This window comes from Grammomys surdaster, unplaced genomic scaffold, assembly GCF_004785775.1.
Source record: "Grammomys surdaster isolate TR1022 unplaced genomic scaffold, NIH_TR_1.0 208, whole genome shotgun sequence".
Taxonomy (NCBI): Eukaryota; Metazoa; Chordata; class Mammalia; order Rodentia; family Muridae; genus Grammomys; species Grammomys surdaster.
Window position 1 is genome coordinate 9,307,489 of NW_021604653.1, and position 22,258 is coordinate 9,329,746.

A 22,258-nucleotide genomic window follows, 5' to 3' on the forward strand; every position below is an offset into this window, starting at 1 on the left:
TCTTCTTCCACCTATGCCCAGCAGGGCCCTCCACTCTTACATATTCAGTTGAAGCCCTGGATCCCCCCCTAAGTGCTCCCAGGCTGGTGGTTTAGACCCTGGGAGCTGTGGTTGGTTGGTATTATTGTTCTCCTCATGGTGCCGCAAATCCTTTCAGCTCCTTCAGTCTTCACTCTAACTCCTCTATTGAGAAACCCATGATCAGTTCAATGGCTAGTTGTGAGCATCTGCCTCTGAATATGTCAGACTCTTGAAGACCTCTGAGGAGACATCCATATCAGGCTCTTATCAGCATGCACTTCCTGACTTCCACATCAGCATCTACCTGTGGTGACTGCACATGGGATGGATACTCAGGTGGAAAGGTCTTCAGACGGCCCCTCCTTCAGTTTTTGTCCCTCGCTTTGTCTCCATATTTGCTCCCTTGAGTATTTTGTTGCTCCTTCTAAGAAGGACCGAATCACTCCCACTTGGTCTTCCTTCTTTATGGACTTCATGTGGCCTGTGAGTTGCATCTTGGGCATTTCAAGGTTCTGGGCTAATATCCAATAATCAGTGAGTGAATACCATGTGTGTTCTTTTGTGATTGGCTTACCTCACTCAGGATGATAATTTCTAGTTCCATCCATTTACCTAGGAACCTCTCGAATTCGTTGTTTTTAATAGCTGAGTAATACTCCATTGTGTAAATATACCACATTTTTTGAATCCATTCCTCAGTTGAAGGACATCTGGGTTCTTTCCAGCTCCTGGCTATTATAAATAAGGCTGCTATGAACATAGTTGAGCATATGTCCTTATTATATGTTCGAGCATCTTCTGGGTATATGCCTAGGAGTGGTATAGCTGGATCCTCGGGTAATGCTATGTCCATTTTTCTGAGGAACCGCCAGACTGATTTCCAAAGTGGTTGCACCATCTTGCAGTCCCACCAACAATGGAGGAGTGTTCCTCTTTCTCCACACCCTCGCCAGCATCTACTATCACCTGAGTTTTTAATCTTAGCCATTCTGACTGGTGTGAGATGGAATCTCAGGGTTGTTTTGATTTGCATTTCCTTGACGACTAAGGATGCCGAGCATTTCTTTAGGTGCTTCTCGGCCATTCGAGTTTCTTCTGTTGAAAATTCTTTGTTAAGCTCTATACCCTATTTTTTAATAGGGTAATTTGGTTGTCTGGAGTCTAATTTCTTGAGTTCTTTGTATATATTGGATATTAGCCCTCTATCAGATGAAGGATTGGTAAAGATCTTTTCCCAATTTGTTGGTTGTTGTTTTGTCCTATTGACAGTGTCCTTTGCCTTACAGAAACTTTGCAATTTTATGAAGTCCCATTTGTCAATTCTCGATCTTAGAGCATATGCCATTGGAGTTCTGTTCAGGAACTTTTCCCCTGTGCCCAAGTATTCGAGGCTTTTCCCCACCTTCTCTTCTATTAGTTTCAGTGTATCTGGTTTTATGTGGAGGTTCTTATCCCCTTGTACAAAGCTCAAATCTAAGTGGATAAAGGACCTCCACATAAAACCAGATACACTAAGAAAAAATTCTTAAATATGCATCTTTACCTTCTGTTCTAACTAATCACCACTGTTTCTTTTCTGTAACCTGACAAACTTACTCTACAGTAACATCCTTCCTACTTTTCCAGAGACATTAAAGGGGACCAGGACTTCTGATCTTGTTGTAATTTACAGGACCCCCATATTTTCCCATCTGCACCTTAGATCTCGTATAGCCTGGATAGTTTCAGTTTCCACATTGAAAGGTAAAGATTCTGCATCCAGTGGTGTCAGAGTTTGGACATGAGTCCCCAGAGGTCCACTGTGTGAAAGGTTAGGAGTCTGGGTGGTGTGACTACAGGCAGTGGGCTCTTTAAGGCCTTGGGTCACTGGGGAGACAACTCTAGAAGGGTTGTTATGAAAGCCTGAGCTGACCCTCCCTGTCCTCTCTCTGCTGGTCTGACAGGAGTTGCCTGTTATTCCAGGGCCATCTATCCAGCACCATGAAGTAACATGGACAAGGTGTGGTTCTCAAGCTTGCTCCATATACTCTGTATTTTGGGCCTCCAAAGTTATGAGCTAAATGAATCTTTTCTCTTTATAGAGTTAGCTGCCACAGGCATTTCACTGCTGTAACATAAAGCTGTCTCATACAGACATATTTGAAAAATAAACTCTAAAGATGATTTCCATCTTGATTAAAAAAAATCGTAACTTTTAAAATCTATTTTTACTCCTGTGTGCCTCTGTGTGTGTTATATGTGTCTGGCACACTTGTAGGTACCTGCAGATGCTACAAGAGTGTGATTACACCCAGAAGCTGGGGTTACAGGAAGTTGTGAACATCTCAATATGAATGTTGGGAATCAAATCCAGTCCTCTTGAAGAGCAGTAAAGGCTCTAAAGCACTAAGCCACTTATCGAGCCACTGTACTGACTTTCACGGCAGCACAGACCCACACTCACCTGCACTACAGGCACATCATCAAAGGCTTTGATAAAATCCTCCTCATCCACAGCACCAGCTCCTTCTTTTGCAGCTGTTAAAAAAGTAAACAAAGACAATGTGAACTGAACACTGTATGAAAAACGTCTACTACAGAATCACAAAGATACAAAACTGAAATTATATTTTGGAATGTTTAAAACTTAAAAACAGATTCATTCTGTGTATAAGTTTGCATCTGTGTGTAATTGCACGCACTGTGTATGGGTGCACATGGAGGCCAGAGGGCACTGGAACCTATGAGCTGATTACAAGCAGTCCCGGAACCCAGCTCTGGTCCTCTGCGAGGCCAGCGGACACTCTCGTTGCTGAGCCATCCCCCTAGTACCTCAGTGGAAGTTAGTCATCAGCTCAAGTTTCTCCCAAAGAGCTGTGTTAAGATAAGATGCTTTGTACACTTAAAATGAAGGAAAGCCTGAAGGCAAACTGGCACTGTGGAGACTTCTAGAAGGGTTGGCAAACGATGGGCAGCAAAGTGTATTTGATTACCCTGAGACAGTTTAACTATTCTGTGCTGCCACAGGGAGCATTACACCTGTTTACTAATGCAAAACCCAACATGACAACTTCGTCTTACTGTGCTCCATGAAAAACAGTTTTTACACTGGGCTCTGTGGTCATCCTTGAAGCCCCAGGAGTGGCTAATAGAGATAGATTAGCCTGACTATTTTCTTATTAGACACCTAACTTGGTGTTAGGGTCTAGAGAAAATAAAACAAAAAATAGGTTTAAAGACAGCCCAGGCAGCAGCAAAGCCGATGGATGTCAATCATGGGCTATGGTGTGCCGTCAACCCTCCTTTGGCTTTGGCATGTGAATAGAGCACTGTGAGCAGATAGCAGTAGCCTCTGAGACCACAGGATCTGAAAAGTATCTACAGCAATCAGGACTATGGTGTTAAACAAAGGAAGGATGAGGACAGGACTGAAGGCAAAATCAGCCATCAGTGGACACGCCCGAGGAGCTGGGGGTGAGGGATGGACAGCAAAGCAGTCGTGGGATCATGCAGGAACGATCTTATCCTCTCTGTTTATGGAACTGGTATCATTCAAGGGAAGACTGAGAGTAGACGAATACATTAAAGGGATAATGGTAGGGCAGGTGAAATGCCTCAGCATGTAAATGAACTTGTCACCAAGCCTGACGATCTGAATTTGCTCCCTGAGACACACAACATAGAAACAAAGAACTGACTTCCCAAGTTGTCCTCTGACTTCCACAAGCATGCCAGGGCATGTGTGCATGTGTACACATGTGTGCATTTGAGAGACACACACAACACACACCCCCACCCACCCCCACAAACACCCCACATCACACACACACACAATCTTGATACCTGCTACAGTGGAGGTAAATGAAACACTGAAAATATTCCCCTTGAAAATAGTTCAGAGGTTAAGAGCATTTGCTGCTCTTGCAGAGAACCCAGACTGGCTTACAATCATCTGTAATTCCCGTTCCAGGGACCTTGGGCTGCAGGAACCAGATATATACACACACATGCAAGCAAACATTCATATACATAAAATAAAAGTAAATAAACTTTTAAAAATAGTGAAGCTTATGTTAAATAAACATAAACTCAACAACAAATATTTAATAGCACTCACAAATCCTCAGAAGAACGACAAACATAAGCACAGAAACACAGGCCTTCCTGTGGCCAACAGGGCTCTCAGTGCAGACTGGCAGGACTGGAGAGGGCAGCGGTGCCTTGTGAATCCAGTCAAGACCCTGTGATTCCAGGACAGACCACCAGGGAGCAGCACTCCTAAGGCCTTCTGTCACCCAGCACTTTCCTACTGCAGGCAGTCCAGTCTCCACTGTGGGATTCTACCCACCTCCCTACCCTCAACTCCAAGACACAGCACCATCAGTGAGCATGGCTTTAAAGCAAGTGGCTGCATGATGTTTTAGAGGTAAAGAGTAAGAAACTGGAGTGTAAACTTAAAATATGACAGCAAAATCAGCTGTCAGAGGTATACAAAAACTTCTGAGACAAGAAGTGACTGGGGAGGAGGTTTCTAAGGACTGACTGTCTTCACTAGGTTTGTGCATTAAGTGCCTTTACCTGAGCCATCTTACTTGGTCTCCTCACGTTTATTTACCCAACACTCACACTGGTCTTCACAAGGAAAAATGCTACTTGAATGAACAAATCATATTTTCAAGATTTCAGTCCGGCTCTGGTCTTAACAGATTTGGTAAAAAGACCAATGGTCAAGGCAAGGCTGGATCCAGACGACAACCAGTGTTTGATCTTGGGGCTGTGCTTTCCTTTGTGCTGTCTGACTGGCTGGCCTCCCAAGAACGTGGTGAGTACCCAGCATCTTAAGCCAGGATCACCAGCTCGTCAGCATCAACAGAGCAGCAGCAGGCCAAGCAAGAATGTGCACACACAGGGACACAGTAGGCAAGCACTCTTGATGAGGACCCCAGAACACCATACAGGATATGCTCTTACCTGAAGACTTAGATCCAAGACTGGATGACACGAGCCTACGGGTGGTCCCCATGCTAACATTCCTCCGGGAACTTGATGGAGCCTTGGACGATGAAGAGCTGGCAGAAGAAGGCCTGTTGCCATCCACAGAATCTTCATCATCAAAATTTTTATCTGAAAAGGAAGCACAGAAGCCACTGTTAGAAAACGGTATGTTTTCACCTGTACACAGAACAATCAGTCTTGAAAATACTGGCTTGCATCTGGAAGTAAGGTCCTGGCAAAGCTTAGAATGAGCCTATGAAGCCCGTTTCTTACCTTAGAAGAGTCAGAACATTCTCCCACTGCAATGTGGAAAACATCTGACCCTTTCTCTATGCATGGTTTTTTTAGTGTCTGTGTGGATGTGTGTGTGTAATATGAACATGTAGTCACACAGGGTACACATGAGGACAGTCTCAGGTGTCTGTCCTCACCTCCCACCTTGTTTGATAGGAGTGCTCTCTGTGGTTTCCAATGGCTGTCTCTGGCCCCCACCTCCACACAGGAGTGCTGGGATCACAGAGGCCCATGCTGTCTGTCCAGATTTCATGTGGGTTCTGGGGCTTTGAAATCAAGTTGTCACACTTGTACCACGAGGGCTTTTACTCACTGAGTCTCCCTAGCCCCATTTTTTTTTTCAGTCGCCTCCCTAAACAGAGCCCTGCTCTGTAGCCCCAGCTGGCCTCAAACTCATGATCCTGAGAGCTAGGACTACCAGTGTGTTCCACCGTACATGGTGAAATGCACTTTAAGAAAAACAGCTGAACAATAAAACTTCTTGAAGTATTTCAACTTTTCCCATGTGGTGGAATATTTTTCATAAAGCAAATTATAATGGTTGTAAGGTACTTTGTGAGTGGAAATACCCCACCAAGACACCAACTGTCAGGCAGTTTAGCTGAGTAATATCTCACTATCAGAAACATGGTTGTAAACTGGCCAGATGGCTTGGTGAGTAGAGCCACTAATGACCTGAGATGGATCCCCAGAACCCATATCACAAACAGAAAGAACTAACCTACACAAATTGTCCTGACCTCCACAGGAGCACCTTGGCACCTAACTTGTGAGCATGTACTCACACATACACAAAAAATAATAAGTAAACAAACAAATAAATGCAAAAAAAAGAAAAGAAAGAAATAAGACTGTAACAAACACCTTCCAATAACTAGTTTGCCACATTACTTGGTCAATCAGCATGAAAATGCTTACTAATGTACTAAGTTTAACTTCTGAAAAGCCATATAAATGTCTACTTCCCTAGAAACTCAAGTGCCTATCTTGCTCCACACCTCTGCTGACACTGAATTAAATTATCACTTACAAACATGTCAATTAGACAGACTGGCAAAAAGTACGTTTTCTAGGTTTCACTTCCTTTAATGAAGCTGATTTTTAAAAAAATTATACTATGCATGTTTAAACCTTCAAACCAGCAAGGTTTATTATCTCCTTGGTTGCATTCAAAATTTAAGAGGAAAAAAAACCCCATTATCTATGGTTCTTAAAATTCAACCTACTTATCAACAGTTTCAATTTATTTGATTAAATGTATTGATTTATTTTTGTGGGGGGGGCCACGCACGTGTCATGGTGCACATGTGGTCAGAGGATGACTTTTGGAAATAGTTCTCCGTTCCACTGTGGACTGGGGAATGAACTCGGGGTGTCAGGCTTATGCAGCAAGCATTTTACCACTGAGCCATCTCTCCAGCTCTACCTGTAAACATTTTAATGATGCAAAATTAAAGCTTGTGTATCAAATTCCAAGGACTTATGTAGCAAGTGTGGGTCATTTAGGATGCTAAAATCACCTTAGAGTGAATAAAAATAAAAAGGTAATCTATTATCAGTCAGGTAACAGTGATTTCCTAAAAGCATAAAATATACTCGAATGAGATGTCATCTGCAAAGTTCCTGTAAGAACTGCACAATCAGACGACAAAGGCTGCAGGGACTGGAGAACCGACTCAAGGGTTAGAGGCTTGCAGCACCCATAGCTGGTTGCTCACAGCAGTCGGTAACTATAGCTCCAGGGCACCTGATGCCAGCAGGTTGGAGAACTTAAACACACAACAGCAGAATTCAATCACTATTAAAGAAACAAAATACACTTAAAAAAGAAGGGAGAGAAACAGTATTATGAGACAGAAAAACATGAAAATGGACTCCCAGCAGGATGCAGTAGGGGCTGTAAAACTATCAGTAACAAGAGTCAGATCTTTATTTGATGAGGAAAATATGCACACAGATTCAGGAAGGAGAAAAACAAACAAAGACACAGCACAGAAAAGACATTTGCGGTTTAGTTTCCTTGCTGCTGCTGCTGCGATGAAACACTCTGGGGCGATGAGACTTCTGCCGAAGCGACTGAGGGAGCAAACTATTTCTTCTTATACTGTGGGCCACAGTCCACCATTGAAGGAAGTCAGGTAGGAAAAGGCAGAAATCTTATGCAGAAACCAGAAAGGAACACTGCTTGTTGGTTCACTCTGGCTCGCTCAGGATCCTGCTTAGCTAGCTTTCTTATATAACCCTGGACTGCCTACCTAGGGATGGTGCTGCCCACAGTGGGCTGGGCTCTCCTACATCAATTAAAAAGCAAGACAGTCTCCTAAAGATATGTCCTCAGTTGAGGCTCTCCTTTCAGATGAATATAGCTGTGTCAAGTTGGCAACTAAGGCTAACTAGGACACACACCAGGACAGCCACTGCGCAATTGCTTAAAACCAGTGAAAGTCTGAGAGCCAAGTGCATCCCAGGCTCTGTGAGGACAGGCACCAGGTGAGAATGGAGCACACAGAGTCCTGGTCAGAGAAAGCACAAGTACATCTGGAAAATGGTGAAAGAAATGAACTATGTAGTTTTTAAACCAGTAAGACATTTTAGGAATAAAGGCAGGGACCAGCAGGGTGGGTTGGTGGGTGAAGGAACTTGCCACCAAGCATGACAACATGGCTTCCCACTCTGTGACTCATATTGTGAAGGAGAGCACCTCCCCATGTTGTCCTCTGACCTATGTACATGTGCCATGGCATGGGCGCACACACATAAATATATGCATAAATGAATAAATAAAATAAATTGAAATCAAGAAGAGAGGCAAAATATATAGATATAAAAAATAAAATGTTGTCCCCAGCAGCTCTCTTCCAGGAAAGTTTACAGGAAGATCTTCAGACCAAAGGAAAGCAGAGTAGTTGGAACACTGGATTTACATAAAGAAATAAAGGCAGAAAAATACATGAAAATGTAAGACTTTCTCCTCAGATCTGATTCATTTTTTATTCTTTCCATTTTTTTTTTCCTTTCTACACAGATGACAGGCTATTTAAAGTTAAAATTAAGAGCTGGTAACACTGCCTTCTTCAAGAGGACCCAGGCTGGATTCCCAGCATCCACATGCTGGTTCACACCTGTCTCTAACTTCAGTTCTACAGGATTCAATTCCCTCTTCTCACTTCCTTTCGCACCAGGCACACACATAGTATACATATGTATATGAAGACAAACCACCCATACACATTAAAGAAATAAATTTAAAAAACAAAACGCACAATGTTCATATCTTCTATGTTCTGAGAAAGTAACTTGTTGGCTTACAGAAACCATAATTGGGCTATCTACTGGTATATTAGATTGTCATTACACACACACACACACACACACACACACACACACACACTTTTAGAGAACTAAAAGTTTGGGGAAGACAAGACACATAAAGTGTGAAGAAAACAAAGCTGTTGTATTTCTATTTCTATCTTCAAAGAAGGTATATTTTTAAAAGCTCATTACCCCTGGGAAGGTATACCTATCATAGCCATTATCTGAGGAGATGCCTCCTGGGAAAGAAACGGAGGAAGTAGTGTCTGGACTCTTCGAGGGCTTTAACTGAGTGCTTGTCCCTACGTGGTGTTCTACCCACCTCTGGATAAACCTAACAGCTCACTTATCTGGTTCCCTTAGCAGGGCAAAGGGCTAATTACAGGGGGCAAGATGGAGATACAGGGGCTGAAGAACGTGCCATTAGGGAGAGGTGGTAGTAGTCTACCACCAAACACACTGAGGACACAGAGAAACTGCTAAACTCAAACCACTTGGAATCCAGGACAGCATACAGGTCAAAGGACATCTGAGAAATGTAAAATCGCAGCAACAGGCACTCGGAACAAGGACACCAAACTTCAAAGTCAGTGTTTTCACCTGAGCCAGCAGCACACTAACTGGTCCTTCCTGTCTCAGCTGGAAATTCATAAGAACACAGGAAAAGTGTGTACTTATTTTGCAGATCCACAGCAGGGCACAGTGTTTTAAATCAGAGAACTTGATCTGAGAAGGTGCTTAGGGATAAAAATATCAGTCCGTGATTGGAAAACTGAACTAAATAGTTTTTTAAAGTTTAACCTAAGTTTCTCAGACTTTTCAAAACTTAAAAATCAAATTAAAGGAGGTTGGAGCTGAGGAGAAGGCTCAACCAGTAACATGCATCCCCAGAACACACTAAAGGTAAAAGAATCCATGTGTGGTGGTATGTGATTTAATCCCAGTCCTAGGGAGGCAGAGATAGATGGCCTAGTCTAATCGGCCAGCCCTAGGCCAGTGAAAGACCAAGTCTTAAAAATGTGAAGAAGGGTTGGCAAGGTGGCTCAGCAGGTAAAGACACTTGCTGACAACCTGAGTCAATCCCTGGAACACATATGGAACTGATTATCACAAACTGCCCTCTAACCTCCATGTATTCCACAGCATTTGCCTATGTATATGAGTGCACGCACATGCACACAAATCAAAGGGCCACTAGGCCTAATTAATCTCTCTCTCTCTCTCTCTCTCTCTCTCTCTCTCTCTCTCTGTCTCTGTCTCTGTCTCTGTCTCTCTCTCTCTCTCTCTGTCTCTCTCTCTCTCTGCATCTCTCTCTGTCTCTCACTCTCACCCCACACACACACCATCACTGCTGATTGCCCACCATAACTTGATGGTAGAAGACACCACACAGATTAGTCACAGCATGGAGCTATCAAGTTAGTACTGACCAGGAGGCCTCCTCTCTGTTGGCTAGTATTAGCAAATGTTGCAAAGGCTGCTGGGGGCTACCCCTAACCGAAGACCTATGGGCAGTTGACGGCTTCATGGGAAGGGAGTCATTTTTCCTAAGAGTTCATTGACCATGGTCCAGTGTATGGCCTACCACCCAGAAATATATGGGCAGCACAAATGGGAGTTAATGGGTTATTAAATAAAAAAAAAAAAATAGGACCTCAGGTTGGAGGGGAAAGATAGTGATGCACCTGAGCAGATTTAAAAAGAATCTGGAGGTAAATATGATCAAAGTATAATGCATGAATTTCTAAATGAATAAAAATATTAATCTTTTCCTGAAGGAAGGAGAGGGAGGGAGGCTGGACCATCAGGAAGGTGCCTAGTTTCAGTAAACTAGGAAAGTCTCATCTGTAGAAAGCATCACTCCTTAAAAGGCAAATAGGCTGTTTGTATAACTAAACCTGTGACAGAGTGGCTCCACAGCTCTCCTGGATACAGAGACGCAGAGTCCTGGGTTCTTACTATTTCAGTATTGCTTAACTAAATTACAATGTACTGCTCTCTGATAGCATCTGTTTTGTTTTGTTTTGGTTTGGTTCCTGCCTCCCAAATGGTGTGATTAAAGGCATGCACCACTATGCCTGGCATCTGATAGCATCTGGATGGTTTGGCTAAGTAACATCAGTCAATTCGGAACTGCTTCTAGAGCCTTAGGCACAGCCAACATGTAGACATGAGTTGCTAACTGTGCAAGCTTTGCTACCATACTAGGTTAAGGTTTTCCACGCAGTGTATGCTACTCACAGAAAATCTTCCTGCAGAAACATACCTTTGCCTGTCCCAAACAAAGGATCCATTCTATCCTCAGCCACCAGTGGGAACACGACCACAGCTATTCCTGCTCTCTGATAGTCTAGGCAGAGGAACCTGGAGTAAGCTAACTGAAGCCTTCGGGTCCCAGCCATCTTCAATTCTTCAGTCACCTGAATCTCATCTCTTCTCTCATAGCCCTAGGACCATGCCTTCTAAAAGGCTGAGAAGTTTCCACAGGGTGGCAGTGGAACCCTTTCCTAGCCCTCCGGCAACCCACTCCTGGCAAGACCACTCAAGATATTCTTGAGTAAAGACTATAGGTCTGCCTGATGGTAGGAGACCATGGCAAAATAGTGTGCCTCTGAGAGCTACTGGGAAAAGATGAGTTTAAAATACAACAGAAAGAATCCTGGAAAAACAGAAAAGGCCCGAGTATGCAGTCATCCATGAATTTAATGCCAACCAGTAGAAGGAGAGACATCAGCAGAGCACAGTTACCTGAGAACGGAACCTTAACCAGGAACCAGGCAGAAATGGAGGCATCACGCCACACACATTTCACATGGCAGAAATAATGAGAAAGGGTGAGAAAGAAAGATGTCTTAGCAGGTAAAGGTGGTTGCTGAGCAAGACTTGAGCTTGATCCCAGGAACCCATACAAAGGTGAGAGAGAGATTGAGAGAGAGAGAGTGAGTGCATACAATCAATAAAATACAAGAATAGTCAGAGAGACCATCCTATGCCACTGTGACTAGAGGTGTGAGCAGAGATTCAATCTAAGGACAGACATTGAGGCTGTGAAAGTTGGAATTGCAAGCTCTGGGTTCCTCTGGAAAATGTCAACACTCACACAGAAGAATCATAACATCGGAAAAAAATATATGGGATGTAGTTCCACACTCATCTGCAGGAGGGCCAGGGCTGAAAGAAGCGTTTCTGCCCTCTTGGGCTTGGGAAGGCTTTGAGGGGGAGCCTACAGGTGGAAATATATGGCTCTCTGAAGCAAGGCTACTAGCTGATCTGTTCCAGGGGCACCTGAGCTGATGAGATTCCTGGCAGCCTTCAACTCACCCTCCGTGTTACAGGAAGAAAACAGCAAGATAGCCTAGTAAGTAGAAAACACTCAGCGTTCCTGACTCAAGGATGCAGAGACAATGGATGCCCAAAGATGGGCTGCTCTTCCATACATATCCCATCACACCTTCCAGCCCTCACAAAGGCTGTTTTTGCATAAGTCTCCTACTCTGTCTGGCACATCCCCTGTGTGCATCTTTGGAAACAGGAGACTACTGCTAGTTTCTGATTGCCACATGCACCAGGCACACATGTGGTACACATACATGCATATAAAGAAAGCACTAATAAATAAACATAAAATAAATCTTAAGAAAAATAATACAAACAGGTAAACTTTTGTTACTTTATCTGAAAAAATTGGGGAGGAATGCTCTTATCTGCTTGTAGATCCATCCCATGCAAACCTGCACCACACTAATCCCTGCCCTGCCCTGACAGCTGGCAGCAGTTCTCAGGTGCTTCACCTACCCAGCTACCCACCTACTCTCAGGTCTGCCCCATCTCACCTGGCGGACAGAAACCAGCCCTAGCAGAGAGGCAAGGCTCCATGCCACCAATCATGGCAATTAATCCTAGAACCTCTCCTGAACTTGAAGCTGAGCAGAAGCAAGTCTGGAGATGCTGAAGCCAACAAAACAGGGCGCCCACCTACCAGCAATGCAAAGGAAAGAGTAGGTTGATGGGTGTGAAGACCACTGAGGTCTGGCTTGGGTTCCAAGACTGAGAGCAACACCTACCCTTGATTCTCAGTTTTGTGACTAGTTTGTCCTCTTTCTACATGTGCCACTTAACTCAACAAATACGTTCTACATGAGATTTTGTGCAAATCATCCAGGATTCCTGGACAGTACCCCTGGGTTTTCTCAAGTAAGCTACTTGGACTCAGCAGTGATGCTGCAAGCACAGGAAGCAATTCAAAACAATCTCAACCCTGCTGAAGAATTAGGAACACAATGCTCCTTAAAAATGCTTTTAAAGCTAGACAAAGTAGTGCCTTTATTTATTCCCACTGCCTGGGAGGCAGAGGCAGTCAGAGGCAGGCAAATCTGAGTGAGTTCGAAGCCGGTATGTTCTACATAGTGGAGACTCATCTCGAAATGAAATGAAATGAAATGAAATGAAATGAAATGAAATAATGAAATGAAATGAAATGAAATGAAATACTAAAAGGCACACAACCAGGAAGCTGCAGCTGCAGTGTCGGCTCCACAGTTAACAGCACTTGCTACTCTTACATCTCAGCTCCGCTCTCAGAACCCCTACCAGCTCCAGCTTCCGGGGTTCCAATGCCCTCTTCTGGGTCTTGTGGGTGCCCACACATATATGCACACACATCTACACAATAAGTTATTTTTTAAGGCACACAGTTAATTAGCACATAATTAATCTAAGGATAGATATCAGAAAGAATACATGAACACTATTGAGAAATGGGACAGCACACTCACAACCTTCCCAAGAATTGGTTCCAGTTGGAGAGGATCTATGTCCACCCTTGTATCAAAGCTTTGGAATACCCTCAAGGATGATTCTCATGGCCACAAGAAAGTATGTCTTTTATAAGGAAAAAAAAAATCTAAGTTAAGAATATGTTTTAACCAAATAGCATCAACATTTAAATTTTCCCCAAACTCCTCCCAATCCCCTCATATGGTGGAAGTTCAAGGCTCAGCACAGGACTTCTCTGGAAGTGATCTGATCTCAAAGAAATAATTTTGTCACTGTTGTAATGAAGCTGGGTGGACCCAGACCCCCAACCTAGCCCATCTGTCACCACTGGAAGGCTGCTGCCAATAGAAGCCAACAGTACACTCAAAGCATCTTTCTTCCTCACCTCTCCAGCACTTCTTTACAGTGTGTGACTGTTCTCCCAGACACTCTGCTAGGGGTTGGAACAAAGGAAGAAATGCCAGTTCCCTGTAGCATTCAAAATCCAGTATGGGAACAGATGTGTAGCAACACTTTGCCAGAGGTATGTCCAGTGTGACGTATATTTATACAGAATAGGCCAGATGAAGTCAGAAAGGCTCCTCTATGCTCCCTCAGGGCCCCATGATGTGACTCACTGCTTTACTTGTATCCAGTACTGAAGAACTGGGAGTGTCAGGTGCTTTTAAATGTATGCATATCCTGCTTAAGCCAGGGATACCTTAGGCTGTGATGCTGAGCACCTACACAGAACAAATCTCAAGATGACTTCTGAGCAAGTGTAAGAACAAGGAATCTCTTGTGAGATAATAAAGCAGCCCTCTCAGGAGCACAGATACAGAAACTCTGGGGCCATTCTCACCTTAGGCAGAGGAAGCAGAGGACTGAAGACAAAATCCCAAGTCACAAAGAGCAGTTGGTGATATTGAGGCCACTGCTTAACACCATAAAGCCAATATGATGGTACTGGACCAGCAAAAAGAACATTAACGGATACGAGACAGGGAGCCAGTACAACCTCCCTGCCTGGCCAGTTGAGTGGTATAAGGGCTTGGGAGCTAATGAACATGATGACATCCTGTGTCTTGACTGGATGCTCATGTGTCTCTATGAAGTTTCCCTGCTGAAGCTCTGATCTGTGATCACATGGTCTGTATTCCTCTGTCTGCATTTCAGTCCATGGAGCTCTGGGCCCACTGGCCTCAGGTCTTTAGTTCCATATTGTTCAGGGTCATTCTTGGGTCTAACTTTAATTTTTTAATTTTTTAAACATTTTGTTAATTGGTGTGTGTGTGTTGGGCACATGCAGGGGGAGGTTAGAGGACAACCTGAGGGTGTTGGTTTGCTCCTTTGACCATGGTTAGCAAGGATCAAACTCATCAGGCTTGACAGGTAGCTCTTTTATTCACTGAACCATCTTTTCAACTTGGATTAAAGTTCAAGGTCAGAGATAAAACTATTGTCTTGCTCCTCTATGAGCCATAAACTGGGACCCATTCACTGGGAGCAAGAGTGTGGAAGAAATAAGGCAGCACTGTGTGAGCTCTCCAGACACCAAGCCCATCAGGAACAAAAATATGGTCCTCATGTATCTGGCAACCCTGTTTAGTCACTTGCACAGGGACTGGAGAAAAGGGAGTGTAAACCTACTCACACCAATTCTTGCACTCCCTGGATATGAACTTTCAGCTACTTTCAAGTCCCTCCCAGGAAAACATGAACATTATATAAGCCTTCACTGACCCACAGAGAAAAAGATGCCAGAGCAGTAAAAAGAAGAAAAAGATGTTCTTTTTTAAAAAGTGTATATGTATACAACACACACACACACAAACACACACACACACACACACACACACACACACACACACACACACACACCCCACAGAACCTGTGTGGAAGTCAAAGAGCAACTTTATTGAGTGGGCTTATGTTGATTCCACGGGTGGAACTAAGTAGCCAGGCTTGTGTGGCAAATGCCTTTACCCACTGAGCCATCTTGTCTATCCTGAGTTTTGTTCTGTGAGATATAACCCAGGACAGCTTTGAACTCAGCATGGTCAAGAACGACTTCTAAATCCTAAACCCCCTTCTTCCACCACTCCTCTACTCCTAGTTGCTGAGATTGGAGGTATGTTCTTCAAATCCTGCAAAAATCTAAGTTATTATTTAAGAATCTAAAAGGTTTTTTCTAATAAACAGCTGTGGGTAAGTATGGAAGAGTTTCGGGTTGTTTTATCCACTCAACAATTAATGAGTCAGTTTCTTTACAACAATGTTCACTCAAGTCTGAGTAATTCTCAGTCTAACTATTTGAAAAGCTGTGTATTATAACTGACGGCTGTTTGTGGTCAGAAAACCACAGCATACATGTGCGTAAAGCAAGTGTAGCAGCACCTCAGCATCAGCTTGCAGCCTACTCAACAGTTAGCTAGGGCTCACACTGCTGTAATTATTGACATAATTACAAAGCAAACAGTAACAGACCAAGAATAACTTGTTTCAACCCTGCATAAAAGCTGGCTTTCTAAATTCTTTTGATTGCATCCAGGTACCAGAGCAAGCCAAACTGGGTTTCTTGCTGTCATTTGTTAACAGAACTGTTCAGACATCCTGATGCATGACACATGTAAAGGCCATACAACTGCAGGCTAAAAACGGGAAGTTACCAAAGGGAAGCTCGAGGGTGTCAAGTAGTGGGAGATTCCAAGTATATGTACTAGAGGGGGGGATATATAATCGTCCTACATCCAGTAAAAGAGATTCTTTACGAGTTTTGTAAATTACAGTTACAAAATTACTGAAATGACTTATGTGATACCTTTCTTCACACAAGGATCATAGGTTTATTACCTGGCCTAAACAGACCAAGGGACCAACCACACCCCACATCCTCATCATCCTAGCCAGACACAAGTGTATTGATTGATACACTCGCTATCCATCTTCCAGCCTCTAAGGCAATTCCCCAAATAACCTCATTGTCCAATTATGACAGAGGACAGTGTGTAAGAAAGTTTATACTCAATTTATAAAGCTCCCCAAGCTTCCCTCTAAAGCCAGGGTAAGAGACAGTGTATAACTGTAATTCCAGTACAACTAGGGCTACACAGTGCTAGGTTAACACTGAGACTTGCCTCAAACAAAATCAAAGTTCTTTCTATCCTTCCTTCAGAAGTCAACTTTGTGTCATGCAGGAACTTCACCTCAGATCCTTTGTCCAAAACAAAAGTATGTTCCACTCTTAAAGGTCTAATGCTCTTCTAGATGGTAATCCACCTCTTGAAGGCAGTAAGAAAGGGCAAGAGATTCGAGGGAACTGGTGGGATGGAGACAGAACCTACTGGGACTGGAAGAGATTCTCTCTTCTGGGCTCTAAAGAAATGAGTAAAGCTTTGAGTTACTAAAAACAAACAAACCCAGGCAGGGCAATTTACCCGAGGACTGGGAGTCTGCTGTTACCTGGTGTGGAAAGCCACAGGCTCCCTTTGGGTGCTGATTTAAACTCCTTATGGACCTGCTACATCTTCAGGTACTTTGGTAGGCACTGAGTATATGGTATGACCAAATCATATCAACTGCACACAGGGAACACCAGAACAAGGTAGTACAGAATCATTTGCTTCATGAATGCTAGGTGAGCACTCTACTAGCAGAGCTACTATATCTCAGATCCTCCTCACACCCTCTTCTGAAGATTCAAATATGGGAATCTACCCTGATGACCTCCTCTACAACCAATCATGTCCCCAAAACTGGACTTACAAACAATACATCGAATAACATTTTGTGATAGTTTGAATGAGATTGGCCCCTGTAGGCTCATATATTTGAATACTTGGTCCAGTTGGTGAAACTGTTTATGCCAATTAGGAAGTATGGCTTTGTTGAAGGAGGTATGTCACTGGAATGGGCTTTGAGGTTTCAAAAAAACTCATCCAATTCCCAGTTCAAGCTCCCTCCCTGCCCCCACCATCTCCTCCCTCAGAGTCAAGTTACAAGTTCTCGGTTGTTCCTTTGTTCTAACACGGTGGACTCTGGCCCTGTGATACCATAAGCCAAATCAAATGATTTCTTTCATAAATGGCTTTGGTCAAGGTGTTTTTATCACAAAAATAGAAAAGTAACCAAAACAAGCTTTCATCCTCTATCCCTCCATAGAGCTTTAGGTTACTGTGTCTGATGTTGAGTGGGTTCTAGAAATCCAAACTCTAGTCCTTACACTTGCGTAGTAAGCACTTGAACCCACTGAGCCATTTCTCTAGCCTGAGAGTGCATCTTTAAAGAAGCATGTGACTTATAGTTTTAATAATTCATAAAAAAGAGGCAAGTTTAAGTTAAGGTACAAAGCAGGTTATATATGGATGACTAAAAACTGAAAGCTTAATATAAAGTTTTAAACAAATAAAAACATAAACACCTAAGACAATCTGTGAAAAGACATATTAACAAGAACCACCACATATCTTTTTACAGATTAAGTATGCATCTGTCCTTTATTTCACAGTAGTTATTTTACCCTTGAATTTGCCCCAAAGGAGTGCTATAACAGTCTCTGTCAGAGCCTAAACCCTATAGCTATCATATCTAAACTTGTAGTCTTCAGGAATGTCACTCTAATTATCAGTGTGGCCACACTGACCTAATTCTTTGAGACAGCCACTAAGCAGGCACAAGGACAAGTGAGCTGGAAATCTCAGATCCAAATTGGGAATGGTCTCCTAACAAAATGTTCATGGTACTTAGCAGTGATTACACTGTGGGCCATTTCCTCTTTGTGCAGACAAGCCTTCCCATGTCCCATCTGGGCTTCAATAACCTCAGTCTTCAGTAGCCCTTAGAGAGAGGCAAAGGGGCACACTTCTCCATGAAAAAAGAAACTCCCTCACTTCCAACCCCCTCACTTCTTACCAGTTCTTACAGTTGTAGTATAAACTTTGGGGAAAGAATTGCATTTACAGACTTACTAAAAGTAAGAGTTCCCACACAGCCCACACCAGTTTCCCCACAGCAACCTCATACAGGAACTCAGTAGACTCGAGACAAAAGCACCAGGGCTGATGCAGTCTCATTACCCAGTGGCACAATCTGCCTGGCATCCCTTAGTCCTCAGACAGGGCCCTTTCTGTCCAGAACTCCAGTCAGGATGCATGGCCACAGTCTCCCTAGCCTGCTCAAGGTTTTCACAGTGTCTTTGCTTGTTTTCAGATGGCCGTAACCATTCTGAGGAGCAAGGCTAGCAAGATTATGAATAAGACATTTCATGTGCTTTTTCCATGGGTTTCTGGATTGGAAGAGGAAGATCACAGAGGTAGAATGTCATGTTTATCATGTTACTGTTATTTCAGTGGCCACAAAACAAAAACAAAACACAACAGCAAATGCAGAGGAAAACTGTACCTTACCTGCAGGTTTCAGTCCATAGGGCAAAGCTCACATCATGGAAGTCAGGAAATGGGAGGAGAAATGCTTACACTAGTGGCTTTGTCTTTTCACTTTTGCTACTCTATCAGGACATCCAGGCTATGGGATGGCACCCCACACTCAGGGCCATTCTTCCTCACTTAATCTTCCCAAAACTCCCTTGCATACACAGCTACATACGTATGTATGTGCTTTACTGATCTCCTGGGTCTTTTCTATTTAGCTAACATAATACAGATATAACATATCCAACCACTGTTAGAACACAGTCTGAGAATGGAGCCGTATGAGAATTCTAAGTGCCTGAGAGAAAATCTCAAGAAAACATGACAAGACTCTTGTGACCTCAGTTGCTGCAAAACACAGAATTGTTCTTGAGATCCATTTCATGTGCAGTAGATAGCAGTGAGTTTACTCCAGCTGTTGTTATTCAGAAGCTTCAATGGAAAAATGTGGTTTTGCCACATGTGGCTTGTCCTTGTCATTATACACTTTACTGATGTGACTCTTCTTAACCTTCAGAGTAAAAACTGTCAGATGCTTGAATAAAGTTAACTATTTCATAAGACTTTAGTCTACTCCATTCTTAGGCCCTGCTCTCCCAGGTTCACCTGTCAACTAGACAGTAAACATACCACCACCAAAAGCTACCTGAAGGACAGGCAATATTTTTTAAAGATGATTTACACTAGTCTGTATGAAAACTGAGAAAAATAAGGAGAAATGAGACTGGAGGTGGCTCAGGGGTTAAGAGCACTTGCCTCTCGTAAGATGGTCTGAGCTTAGTTCCCAGTACTTATATAAAGTACCTCACAACTACTTTTAGCTCCAGCTCCAGTAGACCCAACATCCTCTTCTAGACTCCAAGGGTGCATACACTCACACATACACATATTCACATACTGAAACACGTAAATACACACAAAATTTAAAATAAAACACAACTTTTTTGAAGATAAAGAAAACTGGTGCACCTCTCACAAGCTAAATTTGTTTTACCTATCTTCCTTTCTGAAATGGTATCTCTCTTACTTCTCATTGGTGTTCGTGCCCCTTGTTTTATGAAATGGTTATGATAGATAAGCTACATTTAATCAAATTCAATTTGACCACTCTGTATCTGTCTCCCTTCCTCACACAGTCCTGGTGGCTTAAGTTTCCATACTACAGTAATGACATTCAATACAGGAATCAGCCTCTGTGGACGACTCACAGAGCCCTGGCCATCTTCTCCACATGCTCTCCTCCAATAACAGTAAGTTGCTGCTAAACTAAACTCATTGTATCCATATTACAGTTTCCTTTGGCAGCATCCTACCTCACAACCCCAAAGCTCCTTAGCAAACATCTGACAGAAACATCACATCAGAACATCATCCAGTGACAGAGTGCCAGTGCCTTGATCTTGATATCCTCCTCTGGGTGCTAATATTTCAAGCAGGAGGTACCACAGCTGGCTCCAATGCCTGTTTTATTGTCCTTTTTAATGCTTTCATTTTTGAGTTATTCCCTGCAGCAGCTACTGAACATGGCATAGTTTCAGAATCATAGGGGCAAACATAACTCCAGCTTTAATAACAGCAGTGGACTAAGAACAGGGGCACATGCCAGATAGGGGAAAACTGATCTCAGACAGCAATGTGAAGTTTTCTGTGTCCTGACACTGACACAATTACAGAAAACCTGACACCTCAGTCCTGCTCTTCAGGGGCTGCCTATTGAGGATAACAAAACAAAAAGAGCAAACAAAGTGCAAGAATGTGCTCTGAGGATTCCAAACAGTAACTAACAGTTGTTGCTATCATGTGCACACTGTCAACCTCTCTTTTATCAGTCACAGACTGACAGACATTCAGACATGTCCCTGCCCAGAAGTAGCCTCAAATCCCTGTTTGCTATCACATTTGCAGCTTAAGCTGTACCTCAGGAACAGAAGGCAGGTAGCTTGAAAGGAGCTTCCAAGCACAAGTGTTATTTTTGTGCTAAATTCAGGTTTAGTAAGGACTCCTTCCAGGCCTCCAACCACTGACTTCCAGATTATTTTGCCCTGATGTTTAGAAAATAGCCCGTAAATACAACAACTCAAGGCAAATGCTATTATCATCAGTAATACGTTTTCAAACCCTCAAATGAAGGGCTCTTTGGAACATGAATTATTTAACACTCCTACCCAGGTATTGATTTCCTAAACAGCTTAAACAACCAGTAACCCTGACAAGAGGCAATTACAAGGTACGAAATTTATCATTGCTTTACTCCAGTAAATTATCAACAGGAAAATATGAAAAGAGATACAGCCTCTTCCAATAGGACTATTTTCGGTCAAAATAAAACTTCTGTTGAGTTTCATCTAAACCAGGCTTAGTTGAAGAAATCTTATGCCAGCAAGACAGCTGAGTGGGTAAAGTCACTTGCTGCTGAGCCTGACAAATGGAGCTCAGTCTTAGGACCCATATGGTGAAAGAAGAGAGCCCACTCCCCCAAGTCAACCTCTGGCTTCACTCATATGCATACCCACACACATACACATAGAGTAGCACACAAAAAAATGCAAACAAGATAGACATACGTGCCCTTTAGGATCCCTGCAATATTAGCACAGTGTCAAAGTACTTGAGAGGAGGCCAGTTCCCCAGAGTGGAAGAGAAATGAACACAGGTCACTGTGTCGCACTTTGCGTCATTTCTGCTTCAGCTGAAGGGTCTAGAAATGTCCTTCAGAGACAATAGATTAGGTCTGCTGGGAATGTGACCCCTAGGACAGCAGTCCAGTCAACAGGTTGCTCCTAGACCATCAGCCGCACTCAGTAGTCAACATAGACTTGCTCTCTCTGGAGCCTCACCTGTCCTCTCAGCACTGCCTAAGCCTGGGCAAATCCTCCACGGAAGACGAGGCTGGGCAGCAGGACAGTGTGTGAGCAGCAAATGCTGGGTGGTCTCTCTCCTCAGCTTCTGTCACCTTACAGAATCCCCCTTCCCACCTGGGGACTGGAAGGCAGTAACAGCATACTGCCGCTATGGTTTCCTTCTAGCTGCAGCTGGAGAAATGCAGACATTTCCAGCCAGGAGACTCTTTCTGAAAACAGCTTTAGCGTATTAACAAGTGCTTTAGATAATAAAAATAGATTTATCCCCATAATCAACATTCCAAGAACATAAAGGAGCACAGAAAAGCTAAAAGTACACGAAAGACCCACTGAGGACTGACCTCTGGCCACCTCTGCTTCTGTGTGTCCTTCCTCCTTGTCTTTAAAGGTCATCAACTTTACTTCTCTATTCTGCAGGACTTATTTCCCCAGCCTCCCCGTAAATAACACTCACAGCAACCATTTTTTACTTTCTACTCATGGGTGTAAGCTAACAACACGATTATAAAATGTCCTGTTTACTTGACTTACCAATACAACAGTAATAATTACACTTTCCAAAGTACAAGGGCCTACCTTTCCCAGTGGTCATGTTGTCAGTGATCCGGTACC

At 43.2% G+C, this 22,258-nt stretch overlaps 1 protein-coding gene across 4 annotated transcripts in view; it reads right to left on the minus strand.

Annotated features, from left to right (window-relative positions):
* Positions 1–22,258, minus strand: part of Clasp1 (cytoplasmic linker associated protein 1) — a 237,552-nt gene that overhangs the window by 115,995 nt on the left and 99,299 nt on the right. For all 4 annotated transcript variants that reach the window (XM_028771493.1, XM_028771491.1, XM_028771492.1 and 1 more), the window contains exons 9-10: positions 4,972–5,124; positions 2,465–2,538 (exon numbers count right to left, since the gene is read on the minus strand). In XM_028771493.1, coding sequence (XP_028627326.1) covers positions 2,465–2,538; positions 4,972–5,124 — 227 coding nt within the window. The remainder of the gene's footprint in view (positions 1–2,464; positions 2,539–4,971; positions 5,125–22,258) is intronic.